The sequence below is a fragment of the Oncorhynchus nerka genome, linkage group LG12 (assembly GCF_034236695.1).
Source record: "Oncorhynchus nerka isolate Pitt River linkage group LG12, Oner_Uvic_2.0, whole genome shotgun sequence".
Lineage (NCBI taxonomy): Eukaryota > Metazoa > Chordata > Actinopteri > Salmoniformes > Salmonidae > Oncorhynchus > Oncorhynchus nerka.
The window spans coordinates 17978782-17995630 of record NC_088407.1 but is presented as its reverse complement, the minus strand read 5'-3'; the positions used below and the strand labels follow the sequence as shown (position 1 = coordinate 17995630).

Genomic DNA, 16849 nt, shown 5'->3' with positions numbered 1-16849 from the left:
AACTTCTAGTTATCCTACCAACATTTACATTTTAGCAGAAGTTATTATCCACAGCGAGTTGCAGTTACTACATTAATCTTAAGGTAGCTACAGTGCCTTCAGAATGTATTCATACCCCTTGACTTTTCTCACCCTTTTCTCACCCTCACACAATACCCCATAATGACAGCGAAAACATGTTTTTAGAAATGTTTGCAAATTTATTGAAAATTAGATCTAATTTACATAAGTATTCACACCCCTGAGTCAATACTTTGTAGAAGCACCTTTGGCGGTGTTTACAGCTTTGAGTCGTTTTGGTTATGGCTGTATCAATTTTGCTAATCTGAATTAGGGGATGTTCTCCCATTCTTCCCTTCAGATTTCCTCAAACTCTGTTAAGTTAGATGTGGAGCAGTGGTGAACAGCAATCTTCAAGTCTTTCCACAGATGTTCAATGGGATTCAAGCCTGGGCTTTGGCTGGGCCACTCAAGGACTTTCACATTCTTGTTCTGAAGCCATTCGTGCATTGCTTTGGCTGTATGCTTGGGGTCATTGTCCTGTTGGAACGTAAATCTTGACCCCAGTCTAAGGTTGTTTGCACTCTGAAGCAGGTTCTCATCATGGATTTGCCATTCATTGTCCTCTCTGTCCTTACCATTCTCCCAGTCCCTGCCGCTGAGAAGTATCCCCATAGTATGATGCTGCCACCTCCATGTTTCACTGTAGGGATGGTGTTAGGTGGGTAATGACCTGTGCCTGGTTCTCCAGACATAGCACTTTGCATTCAGTTAAAATGTTGACTCATCAGACCACAGTTCTGATCATTATTCACAGTTCATTCATGACAATCCGTAATCATCGTAGCATCCGCATTAATGTAGGAGTGTTTAGAAACATATTCTATTCTTATTTACAATAAAAGTGACTCCAGAATGGCACAATACATTATTTACCATTCATTTTTATAATCTGAAACACAACCAGAACAAACAAAAATGCATCCAACAAGTTTGTAGAGTCACAAGCTTGATGTAACCCAATGTGCTGGAGTACAGAGCCAAAACAACAATAAAACGTGTGGCTGTCCCAATACTTCTGCAGCTCACTGTATGTTTTCCTGAATTAGAGCAGCTCACTGTATGTTTTCCTGAATTAGAGCAGCTCACTGTATGTTTTCCTGAATTAGAGCAGCTCACTGTATGTTTTCCTGAATTAGAGCAGCTCACTGTATGTTTTCCTGAATTAGAGCAGCTCACTGTATGTTTTCCTGAATTAGAGCAGCTCACTGTATGTTTTCCTGAATTAGAGCAGCTCACTGTATGTTTTCCTGAATTAGAGCAGCTCACTGTATGTTTTCCTGAATTAGAGCAGCTCACTGTATGTTTTCCTGAATTAGAGCAGCTCACTGTATGTTTTCCTGAATTAGAGCAGCTCACTGTATGTTTTCCTGAATTAGAGCAGTAGAGCAGCTCACTGTATGTTTTCCTGAATTAGAGCAGCTCACTATGTTTTCCTGAATTAGAGCAGCTCACTGTATGTTTTCCTGAATTAGAGCAGCTCACTGTATGTTTTCCTGAATTAGAGCAGCTCACTGTATGTTTTCCTGAATTAGAGCAGCTCACTGTATGCACCAAACACTTTCCAAATCAACCACATGCTGTGCTGGAGTTCTGTACATAAAGCATGCCTGGAAAGCTCTGACTATTGAAAAAGTTACGGACAAAGAGAAAGAGTAATTCTGAGTCTTACTTTTCTGTAATAAGTGGTAATATCACAACTTCAGCAACCAATTCATTTTTTTTATCCCAAGAATAACACATATAAAGTATCCTTAGGAATCGTGAAAATATCACCAAGTGCTGCTTCCCCCATTAACGGTCAGCTCAGTTGGTGACTGGAACAAGGGGTCCAGTGTTTCCGAAAAGTGCCAGGAGTGATTGACGTTAAGCTTTCAAATAAACATACCCGCGGTTGGTGAAACACATATGGGTCTGTCCCAAATGGAACGCTATTCCTTACAGGCACTGGTCAAACCTAGTGCACTATATAGGGGATAGTGTGCCATTTCCTCTCTTCTCTACCTAAACAAACATGTATTAGGCTCTAGCCTGATGCCCATTCCTCTTGGAGAGAGAGTATGTGCGAAAAACAACCACCATTATGTTTCTACCGGCTGGTCATCTTAAATTGTCCTTAAAAGGGGTGCTTATAAAAACATGTGTTTCCGTCCCAAATGCTAACCTATTAGTGCATCCGATTCCATTTATAGTGCACTAGTGCATTGTGTAGGGAATAGGGTGCCATTTGGGACGTATAGTGCACTTGCTCACATCCAGACGAATGGATGACTTCATATTTTGAAAAGGAAAAAACAAATTGCCACGCGACAGCTCAGTTACTGAGTGCATCCACGCCCATGTTTACAGACAGAGACCCAATTATTTACGTCAATATTTTGACACATATTTTGACACGTTTATTGTCATGAATCTTGCACTGGAGTCAGACTGAGCGGTATCTGCTACATGGGCCAGCTGCAAAGTAAAAATTGGCTATAGTGTAAAAAGAAATGTATGAAAACAAAAATATGCTTTTTGGTTTTATCCAATTTTATGATTTTGTGGCTGTGCCAGCTAGTGACCACTAGCAGCCTCCAGAACAAGATTCATGACGAAAAACGGTAACCTGCATAATATTGCTCAGTGAGTATTGTGATTAATTATGCTTTGGCCTACCGTGGCAAGGTACAGACAAAGTTCATTTTCAAGTTATTCATCACAAGGTATGATGACAACGTCCATGCTCGATGTGATGAAAACTCAATGGTTATGAGGTGTGTGTCAATGAAGTCAGTTTACTCTCCGCCTCCTGGGGGCGCGTTTTTATTATCAAAGGCCTCTTGCTCAGCTATGCGCTTCGGAGGGGCAGAGCCAGACCAGATGCGAACGAATGATATGGGATCTTCCAAAAAACCCGAGAAAAGAAAAAGCCACTGCACTGCTGCACTGACACTCATTTCAATGGAGACTCGGCGTCACCGGGATCATTACAAATAACGTACAGCTAGTTGTAAACACTGCATCGATCTTTGTGATGAATTTCCACTCCTTTGGGATAAAGTTACCCGTTTAATCTGAATCAGGATATGCATATGAGTGAAGAACTTTTCAGTCGTAAGAAGACACCAATGTCTGTCCTGCAAGCGTAAATTTGTCTCAACAGTCCCGTGAAAGTGATGCAAAAAGACGTTGCGCGTCGTTCAATCTTCCCAAATTACCAGTAACCGGTTTGTTTGACGAACATGACCTTCATGTAAATACTTTACATTCTTTTTATTTTATAGGTTTAACTTTGACCAAATCGCCAACAATGCAGGTCCTTCTGTTTGCCACCGTTCTCTTCTGCGTAGAGGACTTCGTCCGTGCTGAGCCCAAACAGAAGTGCACGGAGCGCTGCGACGTGAGCACTTGCCCCAGCCCCAGCTGCCCGATGGGGTACGTTCCAGACCGATGCAACTGCTGCCTGGTATGCGCCCAGGGCGAAGGCGACCCATGCGGGCGCAAAGACGACCTTCCCTGCGGTGATGGACTCGACTGCAAGCACCCGGCCGGCAAGCGTCTCGCCAAGGGGTTCTGCCAGTGTAAATTAGTGCATAAAGTGTGCGGCAGTGATGGCAATACATATGGGAACGTGTGTCAGCTTAAGGCGCAGAGTAGGAAGGCTCTGCAACAGGGTCTGCCAGCCATCAACTCGGTCCAGAAGGGACCATGCAAAATCAACCAAAACAAAGGTAAGTCATTTGTGTCTAAAAAAAATCAACAAAATCAACAACAACAAACAGTTGCAACATACAATTCAATATTAGCAGAAACTCGCCGTTTATTATCTATGCATGGTCACTTTACCCCTAACTACATGTACAAATTACATCGACTAACCTGCACCCGCGCACATTGACTCGGTACCGGTATGCACCCGCGCACATTGACTCGGTACCGGTACCCCCTGTATATAGCCTCGGTATTGTTATTTTGTGTTCTTTTTATTTTATTTAGTACATTTTATCTTAACTCTATTTCTTTAACTGCATTGTTGGTTAAGGGCTTGTAAGTAAGCATTTCACGGAAAAGTCTACAACTTTTGTATTCCCGCGCATGTGACAAATCAGATTTGATTTGCACACACACACTTACTTTGATGCACTTTATGCAATGTGAATGATGAATTGATATGGGTGATGTTTGCATAGTGCAGTTACAGGGTTCATCCAAAATGACATCCTCTTCCATATAGTGCACTTTTTTTTTACATACTCAAGGCTGAGGTTTGGTTAGGGCCCATCGGGCTCTGCTCAAAAGTAGTGCGCTATATAGGAACAGCTTACTGTAAGTAGGCTAGTGGAAGAGCATGAACAACCCTTCAGCCCCTCCTTTGTCAGAACGGGTAGCCAGCAGACTGTCTGGGTGACTGGATCGTTAAAGTTAACCCCTACAAGTCCTTTATGTCCCTCATTGCAAAAGGACAAATGTTTCCCATAGACACTGATCTGAGGCCAGTTTTGTGGTTTTCCCTCCTAATGGTTTAGGTTAGGATTGGGGGAGAGAAAGCTGATCTGTGCCTTGGGGAATCTCCATCATTACACCCAGACAGACTTCCTATAGATTAGTCTCACATGATTAAAACTAATCACCATTCACTGAATGAATGACTTCACTTGTCAGAGTTCAATGTTTATTTTCCTGTCTAGCTTTTATTTGCATTTCCTGTGTCCATTTATAGGCATTTTCCTGCCCAGGGGTGGCAGTTACCTTGGTTCCCATTCCATTCTGAATGTATTTATTTTTTATAAAAAATAATGTAGCACATTACAAATAGTTCCTGGGGGACATTCTAGAATCAAAACATGACTTCATACCATCTCCGGCCTAAAGAGTTCCTTTTTGGATGGTGGGTAACACGCTTTACTGCAGTGTTACGGCACAACCTCCCATCAACAAAGTTGTACTGTGTAATATAGACAACAGAGCCCATGCAAACTGAGGGGGCTCCATTGTAATATGGAAGAGATATCCTGCAGGTCTTTTACACAGAATTAATCCAACCGTATTGAATTTGTCCATCAATTCCCTTTTCAAAACAACTCAGTGTATAACGTCTCAGGTTGACCTGACCCGAATAATACAGTACTTTCGCACTAATGAGGGAAACAGTTGGCTTGTGTCCCTTCAGAGACTTTACACGAAGCAGGAAGTCCCATGCAGACACAGAAAGTTATGGCATATCCGATTTGTATTGACTTTGATCAGAGGTAATTATTCTGTGTCAGGGGATTAAAAGCATGTGACTGACTGCCATTGAATTGTTCTAATCTCCATACATGGGTTCAACTACTATTTGAAATCATTTCAACTATGTAATCTGGGCTTGATTGAGCTTGCCTGGTGCAATAGAACCAATAGAATAGTCCCAAAGCTGCTAACCTTGGCAATCGGGCACTCCAGGGAGAGCAGGGCAAATGTTTAAGATATTGGAAAGATTTCAAATAGTATTTGAACCCATAACTATATGGAGTTTAATAAGAGGGATACGGATGACTGATGATGAGATTTCTATTCTAATCTGTTCATTGGTCCAAATCATCCATGAGCCAATTAGAATCGAGACTTTGTAGAGACCTCACACAGGCAGATTATTATGGATGGTGGCGTTTTATCTTAATCTCCTGACAAATTGGCCAATTACTCAAAGCTTCCCTAACTAAACTGATCATTCCCCGTTGAGTTAGGAATAGAAGATTATCACCGTTTACATTTGAGTTTCTATTCTCACATCTCCATTGCCTCTCATTTCTCAGTCTACAGCATATCCCACTCAGTCTAATATTATATCAGCATGTGAACCCGTTCAATTGACGTGTTTGCTCTCAAGTCATCCTTGGGTTATTTCAGATGGACCAGCTACCACATCGGCCTAAAGCTAAAATGATCTCCCCATTATCATTAGGATGGGCTGGCCTTCAGTCTAAGTACATGATTAGTATCTTCAAACTGTTCTTCATTCCAAACCCACATTTTCCAGACTTCTCTCAAACCCTTACCTTAGCATTGCATCTACAGTATGTACACATGCATGTGTGCACATAAACACTGGAATTACAATATATTCTTCTATCCCACAGAAAAGCATGAGGTACAGTATCCTTATTGGCCACCACACAGGATAATAGCAGCCTGGTTTCCAGATTTGTTTGTGCCGTCTTGCCAATAACCATATGAGTTGGCAAGACAGTAAAACAAATCTGGGGAACCAGGCTAGACTAATAGCAGAGTTGGTTTTTCCACAGTTACTGCCAAGATTGTGCCATCCACTGGTTTGGTTTTTCTAATGCTTGGTTAGCCAACCGTAGAGGACCAATTTGTAGCCTAGTGCTGAAATATGTTCTTCTGAAATTCCACTTCGCTTGGATGTTTAATTCTAGACTCCCTTAGCCAACGGTTTGTCAATGATTACGAGGATGACCATAGCCAAAAATTGGATTTGCAAATGGTTAGAATGAGAATAGTTCTAAAATCTAGAGTCAGATGTTTTTCCCTGACCATGTGATCTGACTAGGAACTCTGGGCCCTGGTTTAGTGATAGTGTTTTTCATGATGACGATCCCCCAGTCAGGAAAAACTCCTGGCCCTAGTATAACTGCATGTGATAAATAAGAGTAACTGGAAAATCTGGGAGTTGATATTGAGGTCACTGGTACGCCACAGGCTAGTTTCAGGACAGAGTGTATGTTTGCTGACTGTTTGTACTATAAACTCAGCTCTGTAGCCTGATTTTGTATACATGCACAAGCCAAGGAGATCACACACTGACACACACACACCGACACACACACTGGAAACCGCAGTCAGCTGAGGAGAACAAAACGATAGCCGGTGGTGCGGCTGCCATGTAGCGGAAATAACTCGCTGTAATTAACGTTTGTTAACGGCTGCACGCCACACACGCCACCAAGGCTCTTTCATGGCCCTGAAAGACTGCAGCCCGGTACAACCTCCCAGCTGCTTTTAGACCAAAGTGCTGAGGTTTCATTTAGGAAGGAGGTGGAGGGAAGAATAAAGTAGTGTAGGGCTTCACAGAGGAACCTGACCTTGTTGACCTCCGATATGTGTTGCTGCTGTTCTGATACTGTTGATGTTGTTGTCCTGATCACATAACCTAACTAGGGACCACTCTGGGCCCTTACTGTTACCACTTTGAAGCCTACTGTTTTCTGCACATTAGGCTGCAGCTAACAGATAACAGCTAGAAAATATGACGTTTGAGTGGTGATGGTGTGGAGGAGTGACTGGATTCTATTATTAACATGAGTAATTCTTCCCGCTAGTATAGGTACTTCACACCCCACCAGTCCCAGGTATAAGTTTAACTTCATAGCTGACGTGGTGGAGAAGATCGCTCCGGCTGTGGTCCACATCGAACTCTTCCTCAGGTACGCTGAGTGTGTTTGTGTAGGCAGACACGTGTGTTTGTTCTGCATTATACAACGGGTGTGTCTCATCCTGCATTCTGATTGGTTTAAAGCGCATCCCAGCTGGTGTCTATTCCACCAATTACCACCGGCCAAATCTGACGTTAAAATGTCTATTTACTGTGTTCCATTTGACTGCGCAATCCACTGTCTTATCAGCCCAGCCAAGTAATTTATAAACTTGATCTCCACTATCAAAAGCATCTAGACATTATCTCACATTTCTTTTTAGAATAACATTTAGTTTTCAACAGCGGAGATTTGTAAAAACGTTGCTGTCTGTCTCCCCGACATCTGCAACATTGTTTCAATATTCAAATTGGATTCCAACTGGGTGTTGTGTCAGTATGTGTCTTACTCATGTTGAAGAAAGGGCACATGATGGTTGAACCAAAATGATCACATATAACGTAGTAACTTAGTAGTAACTTCATCACAACAGTGTAGATCGTATGTCATCTCACATCATAGGCAATAGCACTTCACATGACACAGTAAACTCTTGTCTTGTCATTAGAAATTTTATTTTTCTAGCTCTATGTGTACCTCTTTTGACCTCTTGACCCCCAGACACCCTCTGTTCGGCCGGAACGTCCCTCTGTCCAGCGGGTCAGGCTTTGTGATGTCAGAGACGGGCCTGATAGTGACCAATGCCCACGTCGTGTCCAGCACCACGCCTATGTCAGGTCATCAGCAGCTCAAGGTTCAGATGCACAGTGGTGACATCTACGAGGCGACCATCAAGGACATCGACAAAAAGTCCGACATCGCCACCATAAAAGTCAACTCACTGGTGAGACAAGTGGATTATATATGAGTTATACCACTGTATTGTTGAATGGTCGATTTATATAAAAATATTCTAATCTTTCCCCATGGAGGTCCGGACTACTGCTGGTTGTCTGTTCTACCTGATAATTATTTGTGAACAATATGTCTGTGGTAAGACTCCATTATTTGTGGTGAGAGGAAGACTAACACTGTATCCTAAAGACTTTTGGACTTTTTACAATGGACCAGTCCAAATACTATGGTGGTTATATATTCAGGTTCATGTTTTTCAGGATAAAAAAATAAACAGAATGGAGCTAAGCACAGGCAATATCCTAGAGGAAAATCTGGTTCAGTCTGCTTTCCACCAGACACTGGGAGATGAATTCACCTTTCAGCAGGTCAATAACCTAAAACACAAGGCCAAATATACACTGGAGTTGCTTAATCTAAATGATAGTGGTGGCTGCATGATGAAGCCACCGCTATGCTTGAACATATGCAGAGTGGTGCTCAGTAATGTTGCATTGGATTTGGCCCAAACATAAGGCTTTGTATTCAGGAGAAAACAGTTCATTTCTGTGCCACATGTTTTGCAGTATTACTTTAGTGACTTGTTGCAAACAGGATGCATGTTGTCAAATATTTTTTATTCTGTTCAGGCTTCCTTCTTTTCACTCAATTAGGTTAGAATTGTGGAGTAACTACAATGTTGTTGATTCATCCTCAGTTTTCTCTAGTCACCATTGGCCTCATAGTGAAATCCCTGAGCGGTTTCCTTCCTCTCCGGCAAGAGATCGGTTGTAATTGATACACCATCCAAAGTGTAATTAATAACTTCACCAGGCTCAAAGGGGTATTCAATGTCTGATTATTTTTTTAACCTATCTACCAATAGGTGCCCTTCTTTGTGAGACATTGTAAAACATCCCTGGTCTTTGTGGTTGAATCTGTGTTTGAAAATTCACTGCTCGACTGAGGGGCCTTACAGAGATGTGTGAGGTACAGAGATGAGGTAGTCATTCAACAATTGTGTAAGTCCATGCAACTTATGTGATTTGTTAAGCAAATTCTTACTCCTGAACTTATTTAGGCTTGCCATAACAAAGGGGTTGAATACTTATTGACTTAAAGACTTTTCAGCTTTTCATGTTTAATTAATTTGTACAAATGTCTAACAATATAATTCCACTTTGACATCATGGGGTATTGTGTGTAGGCGGATGACACAATCTCAATTTAATCCATTTTAAATTCAGTCTAACACAACATGGACATGATGAATATGAAGTTGAAAAATGAAGTTTCCTTTTAAAGATTTCCTACAAGTCCCTCTCTCCTTCGCTCTCCTACACCATCCGTCTGTGAGCATATGTTTTTACTTAACTCTTCTCTCTCTCTCTCTCTCTCTCTCTCTCTCTCTCTCTCCTTCTTTCCTTTTCCATCTTCCCCCTTTCTGTCTACTCTTTCTCTCTCTCCCTTTCTCTCCCCTCCCCCCACCCCCACCCTTTCTCTCCCCCTCCCTCTCCCACCCTCTCTCTCTACCTCCCTATCCCCGACCCTCTCCCCCTCCCTATCCCCCCTTTCCCCCACACTCTCTCCCCCACCCTTTCCCCCCACTCTCTCCCCCACCCTTTCCCCCCCACACTCTCTCCCCCACCCTTTACCCCACACTCTCTCCCCACCCTCTCTCTCCCACCCTCTCTCCCCCCACCCTCTCTCTCCCCCCATCCTCTCTCCCCCACCCTCTCCCCCCATCCTCTCTCCCCATCCTCTCTCCCCACCCTTTCCTCCCTCTCCCTCTCTCTCCCCCTCCCTCTCTCTCCCCACCTCCCTCTCTCTCCCCCTCCCCTCTCTTCCCCACCACCCTCTCTTCCCCACCACCCTCTCTCCCCCCACCACCCTCTCTCTTCCCCACCACCCTCTCTCTATTCCCCACCACCCCCCCCCTCTCTCACCCTCTCTCTCTCTCCACCACCCTCTCTCTCTCCCACCACCCCCTCTCTCCCCACCACCCCCTCTCTCCCCCACCACCCCTCTCTCCCCACCACCCCCTCTCTCCCCACCACCCTCTCTCTCTCCACCACCCTCTCTCTCTCCACCACCCTCTCTCTCCCCCCACCCTTTCCCACCCTCTCTCTCTCTCCCCACCACCCTCTCTCTTCCCCACCCCACCACCCTCTCTCTTCCCCACCCCACCACCCTCTCTCTTCCCCACCACCCTCTCTCTTCCCCACCACCCTCTCTCTTCCCCACCACCCTCTCTCTTCCCACCACCCTCTCTCTCCCCACCACCCTCTCTCTCCCCCACCCTTTCCCACCCTCTCTCTCTCTCCACCACCCTCTCTCTCTCTCCACCACCCTCTCTCTCCCCACCACCCTCTCTCTCTCCCCCACCACCTTCTCTCTCTCTCCCCACCACCTTCTCTCTCTCTCCCCACCACCCTCTCTCTCTTCCCACCACCCTCTCTCTCTCCCACCACCTTCTCTCTCTCCCCCACCACCTTCTCTCTCTCTCCCCACCACCTTCTCTCTCTCTCCCCACCACCTTCTCTCTCTCTCCCCACCACCTTCTCTCTCTCTCCCACCACCCTCTCTCTCTCCCCACCACCCTCTCTCTCTTCCCACCACCCTCTCTCTCTTCCCACCACCCTCTCTCTCTTCCCACCACCCTCTCTCTCTCCCACCACCCTCTCTCTATCCCCACCTCTCTCTCTATCCCCACCTCCCTCTCTCTTCCCCACCACCCTCTCTCTTCCCCACCACCCTCTCTCTTCCCCACCACCCTCTCTTCCCCAACACCCTCTCTTCCCACCACCCTCTTCCCCACCACCCTCTTCCCACCACCCTCTCTCCCACCACCCCCTCTCTCCCCCACCACCCTCTCTCTCTCCCCACCACCCTCTCTCTCTCTCCCCACCACCCTCTCTCTCTTCCCACCACCCTCTCTCTATCCCCACCCTCTCTCTCTCCCCACCACCCTCTCTTCCCCACCACCCCTCTCCCACCACCCCCTCTCTCCCCACCACCCCCTCTCTCCCCACCACCCCCTCTCTCTCCCACCACCCTCTCTCTCCCCCACCACCTCTCTCTCTCCCCACCACCTTCTCTCTCTCCCACCACCTTCTCTCTCTCTCCCCACCACCTTCTCTCTCTCTCCCCACCACCTTCTCTCTCTCCCCACCACCTTCTCTCTCTCCCCACCACCCTCTCTCTCCCCACCACCCTCTCTCTCCCCACCACCCTCTCTCTCTCCCCACCACCCTCTCTCTCTCCCCACCACCCTCTCTCTCTCCCCACCACCCTCTCTCCCCCACCACCCTCTCTCTCTCCCCACCACCCTCTCTCTCTTCCCACCACCCTCTCTCTCTTCCCACCACCCTCTCTCTCTTCCCACCACCCTCTCTCTATCCCCACCCTCTCTCCCAACCACCCTCTCTCTATCCCCACCCTCTCTCTCCCCCACCCTTTCCCACCCTCTCTCTCCCCACCCTCTCCCACCCTCTCCCCCCACCCTCTCTCTCCCCCCACCCTCTCCCACCCTCTCTCTCCCCCCACCCTCTCCCACCCTCTCTCCCTCCCACCCTCTCCCACCCTCTCTCCCTCACCCTTTCTCACCCACCCTCTCCCATCCTCTCACCCACCTTCTCCCCCTCTTTCACCCACCCTCTCTTTCCCACCCTCTCTCCCCCACCCTTTCCCACCCTCTCTCACCCACCCTCTCCGCCCCTCTCTCTCACCTCCCCCTCTCTCTCCCCCACCCTCTACTCCACCCTCTCTCGCCCCCCTCCCATCATCACCCCCACCCTCTACTCCACCCTCTCTCGCCCCCCCCCATCATTGCCCCCCTCCCATCATCGCCCCCTTCCTCTCTCTTTTCTCCCTTTAGAAAAAGCTCTCTGTGCTGTTGCTAGGCCACTCGGCCGACCTTCGACCCGGTGAGTTTGTGGTTGCGATCGGCAGCCCCTTTGCGCTCCAGAACACGGTTACCACGGGGATAGTGAGCACGGCCCAGAGGGACGGCAAAGAGCTGGGCATCAGGGACTCTGACATGGGCTATGTACAGACGGACGCCATCATTAACGTGAGACATTCTATTAAAGTTTATCTAAACTTTATTTAAAGGGTAATTACAGCACACTCCACGTATAACCAATTAATCGGCTGTCTAGCTGTCTGTGACATTTAGAGGACTTCCATTATCATACACACAGAGACACATCCCATTGGTTGTTTTAATAATCATTGTTTCCATCTTTTCTCAGTATGGAAATTCAGGTGGACCTCTCGTTAACTTGGTAAGAGTCACATCCGCACCCATAACATTAGTCACAACCTTCAATGTGATAATCTTGAGAAGAAGCCGTTGCCATAGAAATATAATACGCTAGTAACAAAACGTTCACTGATCTTGTGAGTCACGTTGCCAGGATTCCCATTCTAATATTCTATGTAATTAAATGAAGCCAGCCCAGTGCTGACATCTTACAGACCCCTGTATAGGATCCCACCAGGATGGTGAGGTGATCGGTAACCGTAGCAATCCAGTTTCTATTCATAACACAATGTTACATTATCTGTCTGACTGCCACCAGGATGGTGAGGTGATCGGTAACCGTAGCAATCCAGTTTCTATTCATAACACAATGTTACATTATCTGCCTGACTGCCACCAGGATGGTGAGGTGATCGGTAACCGTAGCAATCCAGTTTCTATTCATAACACAATGTTACATTATCTGCCTGACTGCCACCAGGATGGTGAGGTGATCGGTAACCGTAGCAATCCAGTTTCTATTCATAACACAATGTTACATTATCTGTCTGACTGCCACCAGGATGGTGAGGTGATCGGTAACCGTAGCAATCCAGTTTCTATTCATAACACAATGTTACATTATCTGCCTGACTGCCACCAGGATGGTGAGGTGATCGGTAACCGTAGCAATCCAGTTTCTATTCATAACACAATGTTACATTATCTGTCTGACTGCCACCAGGATGGTGAGGTGATCGGTAACCGTAGCAATCCAGTTTCTATTCATAACACAATGTTACATTATCTGTCTGACTGCCACCAGGATGGTGAGGTGATCGGTAACCGTAGCAATCCAGTTTCTATTCATAACACAATGTTACATTATCTGCCTGACTGCCACCAGGATGGTGAGGTGATCGGTAACCGTAGCAATCCAGTTTCTATTCATAACACAATGTTACATTATCTGTCTGACTGCCACCAGGATGGTGAGGTGATCGGTAACCGTAGCAATCCAGTTTCTATTCATAACACAATGTTACATTATCTGCCTGACTGCCACCAGGATGGTGAGGTGATCGGTAACCGTAGCAATCCAGTTTCTATTCATAACACAATGTTACATTATCTGTCTGACTGCCACCAGGATGGAGAGGTGATCGGCATCAACACTCTCAAGGTGGCTGCTGGGATTTCCTTCGCCATCCCCTCTGATAGGATCACACGCTTCCTCAACGAATCAATGGACAAGCAGAGCAAAGGTAGGCCCACCCCTCCCCTTCCTTAACAAATCATTGGACAAGTCAAGCAAAGGTAGGCCCACCCCTCCCCTAACAACTCATTGGACAAGTAGAGCAAAGGTAGGCCCACCCCTCCCCTCCCCTAACAATTCATTGGACAAGTCGAGCAAAGGTAGGCCCACCCCTCCCCTCTCCTAACAAATCATTGGACAAGCAGAGCAAGGCCCGTCACCATACAGTAAAGACACACAGGCAGAAGCATGTGTAACGTGGTGAGGTTGGACGCAGGTGCAGAGAAGAGACCAGACGAGGAATCAGTGGTTAAGGATCAACATAATACTTCACTGAGAACCGGTAGCTTCAGGATCACAGTACACTTGAATAAAACAACAAACACTAAGTCTCAAATACTCACTCAGGAAACAACCTCACTCAGGAAACAATTCCGTTTTCTGCAAAGGACAACAGAAAACACACCTCTTTTAACCGTGACATCATAATGAATAAATTGGACACACCTGAGTGTTGTTAATGTCTCTAGGACAGGAACCATGACAGCATGATCACATTTTAACAGAAAAAGGAAGTAGAATAGAACAGATGAGTAAATAACTTTTTTTTTTACAGAAGTGAGATCACTGAAGAAGCGGTTTATTGGAATAAGGATGCTCACCATCACCTCAGCGTAAGTCTTGGTAACACGTGTGTTAAACTATATATGACATATTATATGTTACATCTCTAGCCTACAATAAATACAGAAAAAGGTACTATTTCCAAAAGTAACTTTACTGTGTGTCTGCCTGTCTGTCCTGTGTAGCCTGGTTGAGGAGCTGAAGCAGCAGAACCCAGACTTCCCAGAGGTCACTAGTGGGATCTACGTTCATGAAGTGGTTCCTCACTCTCCTGCACAGAAGTATGTGGTCTATACTGCTATACCATGACCATTGATTGGCTTAAAAGATTTAGTTACATTTTATAATAACGTTCATGAATAAGCCACGATAAATGAACATTATTATTTGTATTTAAAAACGAAATGCTTTGCAATACCCACAGACCATGTCAAAATATATATATTTTGAAATCCCTTTTCTCCACACAGGGGTGGAATCAGAGACGGCGACATCATCGTGAAGCTGAACGGCCGTCCGCTGCTGACCACTGCTGACCTACAGGGGGCGCTCACAGAGGAGACGACTCTGCTGTTGGAGGTCAGGAGGGGCAACGACGACCTACTCTTCAACATCCAGCCTGATGTCATTATGCAGTAATCATGACGAAAATGACCACCAGTGTATTCAAGATTTTAAAAAAATAATAATCATCTGAACGTTCTGTAACGTTGCAATGCCCCTTGCTGTTCAACACCGAGCCCGACGACGTCATCGGGCAGTAACCATGGCAACTGTGGTGTGGAATCCGGGAGACTGATAAAAGTATATGGATCACCAAACAAACACGCTTGTTGAGAGACCTAGACACTGATAGTTGCCCTTAATCACTGATCTAGGGTCAGTTGTTTGTTTCTCCCCCTAATGGTTGATGATAGGATTTGGGAGGGTAAAATAGGATCCTAGATCTATGCCTAAAGGGTGACTTTTTAACCATTCAGATCCAAGGTGAAGACGATCAACAAACAGAAAAACTGTGTTTGTTTGTTGGAACCTTGATGGGGAAATCTCCACAGAACTCTGGAGTCCAGATGCATTTAGGACTGAAAGTCCCAGTGAAACCAAACACTTGATTTGTATTGTTATATATGTGTTTTGTATCATCTAAATGTCTTTGTCAAAGCATACTAGCTGTTACTTGAGAATCACTTACTCCAAATGCAAGCGATCATTGCTAAGACAAGTTTTAGCATAATAGATGTTTCAATTGTTACATTGCTTTTATGGCCTTTTAAATCTGTTAGAATAGAAATCATTTCTGTATATACGAGTAGCTGTGTCCAATGCTGTCGGTTCGGAACCATTCCCCTAACCAACTGTGAATGTTATTTGGTCAGTTATAGGTTGAAAGAAAGATCACATTTTGGTCAGAAATGGTCAGTTGAAAGAAATACATTATTTTTCAGCTGGTAAAATGTCTGATTTGAATCTGTTGCTGTATTTCTGCGGTCTTCTACTATAACCGACACGCTGGTAACACTTTACATTAATGTCCTCTTTATAAAGGTGTTATGAGTTGTTCATAAGTAGTTTACGATACCAACTTGTGCTTAAAGTATGAATAAATAAACTCACTTTACAGGCAGTGAGTTATATATTAATCATAATTTCTTCAGATTGAATGTTTTCATATGAGAATGAACCTCTGTAATGGAACCGAGGTCATAGGGCGTCCTTACATTGACCCAGTGAGGAGTGTGTGTCCGTTCATGTGTGATTCCCTTGACAAGGTTCTGCTGCACTTGGAGATGGCTGATGAGGAAGTCAGGAATGTTTACTGCTGCAGGCCTTGTTTAGTACAATCGGAGTATTGTGGCTGCCTGCTACACACACTCAAACACACACACACACTCTCACACGTGCACAAACACACACTGAAATGTCTTGAGTCAATAAGTATTCAAGCCCTTTTGTTATGACAACCTAGCAATGATCACCAACCAATTTGACAGAGCTTGACATTTTTTTAAAGAATAATGGGCAAATGTTGCACAATCCAGGTGTGGAAATCTCAGAAAGACTCGCTGTTGTAATCGATGCCAAAGATGCTTCTACAAAGTATTTAAGAAGCACCTTCTGAATACTTATGTAATTTAGATATTTCTGTATCTCATTTTCAATCAATTTGAAAACATTTAAAAAAATATATATATGTTTTCACTTTGTCATTATGGGGTATTGTGTATAGGTGGCTCAGATTTTTTTTTAAATGTAATCCATTTTTGAATTCAGGCTGTAACACATTTTTATTTTGAATTAGTCAAGGGGTATGAATACTTTCTGAAGGCACTGTATGTATGTTATGTTAGGGGTCACTAAAAAAAATCTGCGTTTTACTTGTCTTGCCACAGGGTCATACATGTATTTCTAATGTCCTAAAGGAGGACGTCTGGAAAG

The 16849-nt window shown here is 45.1% G+C and overlaps 1 protein-coding gene across 2 annotated transcripts; it reads left to right on the top strand.

Annotated features, from left to right (window-relative positions):
• The first annotated feature begins 2918 nt into the window (after positions 1 to 2918).
• On the top strand, positions 2919 to 16059 carry LOC115137887 (serine protease HTRA3-like). Of its 2 annotated transcripts, none has more exons than XM_029674169.2 (9): positions 2919 to 3773; positions 7370 to 7469; positions 8079 to 8301; positions 12169 to 12363; positions 12545 to 12577; positions 13685 to 13799; positions 14406 to 14463; positions 14599 to 14694; positions 14884 to 16059. In XM_029674169.2, exons 1-9 carry the CDS (start codon positions 3353 to 3355, stop codon positions 15050 to 15052), a joined length of 1410 nt encoding a protein of 469 aa, XP_029530029.1. In that variant the 5' UTR covers positions 2919 to 3352; the 3' UTR covers positions 15053 to 16059. The 2 variants fall into 2 exon arrangements, with proteins under 2 accessions (XP_029530029.1, XP_029530030.1); XM_029674170.2 differs by having other exon boundaries at positions 3665 to 3773; positions 7365 to 7469.
• The last annotated feature ends 790 nt before the right edge of the window (positions 16060 to 16849 follow it).

Bases quoted from the DNA above. Each gene is read 5' to 3' on its own strand.
- LOC115137887 (XM_029674169.2), top strand. From the start codon at position 3,353: ATGCAGGTCCTTCTGTTTGCCACCGTTCTCTTCTGCGTAGAGGACTTC. The intron at 14,464-14,598 runs GTAAGTCTTGGT...TGTCCTGTGTAG, and splicing joins ATGCTCACCATCACCTCAGC to CCTGGTTGAGGAGCTGAAGC. The intron at 14,695-14,883 runs GTATGTGGTCTA...TTCTCCACACAG, and splicing joins CCTCACTCTCCTGCACAGAA to GGGTGGAATCAGAGACGGCG.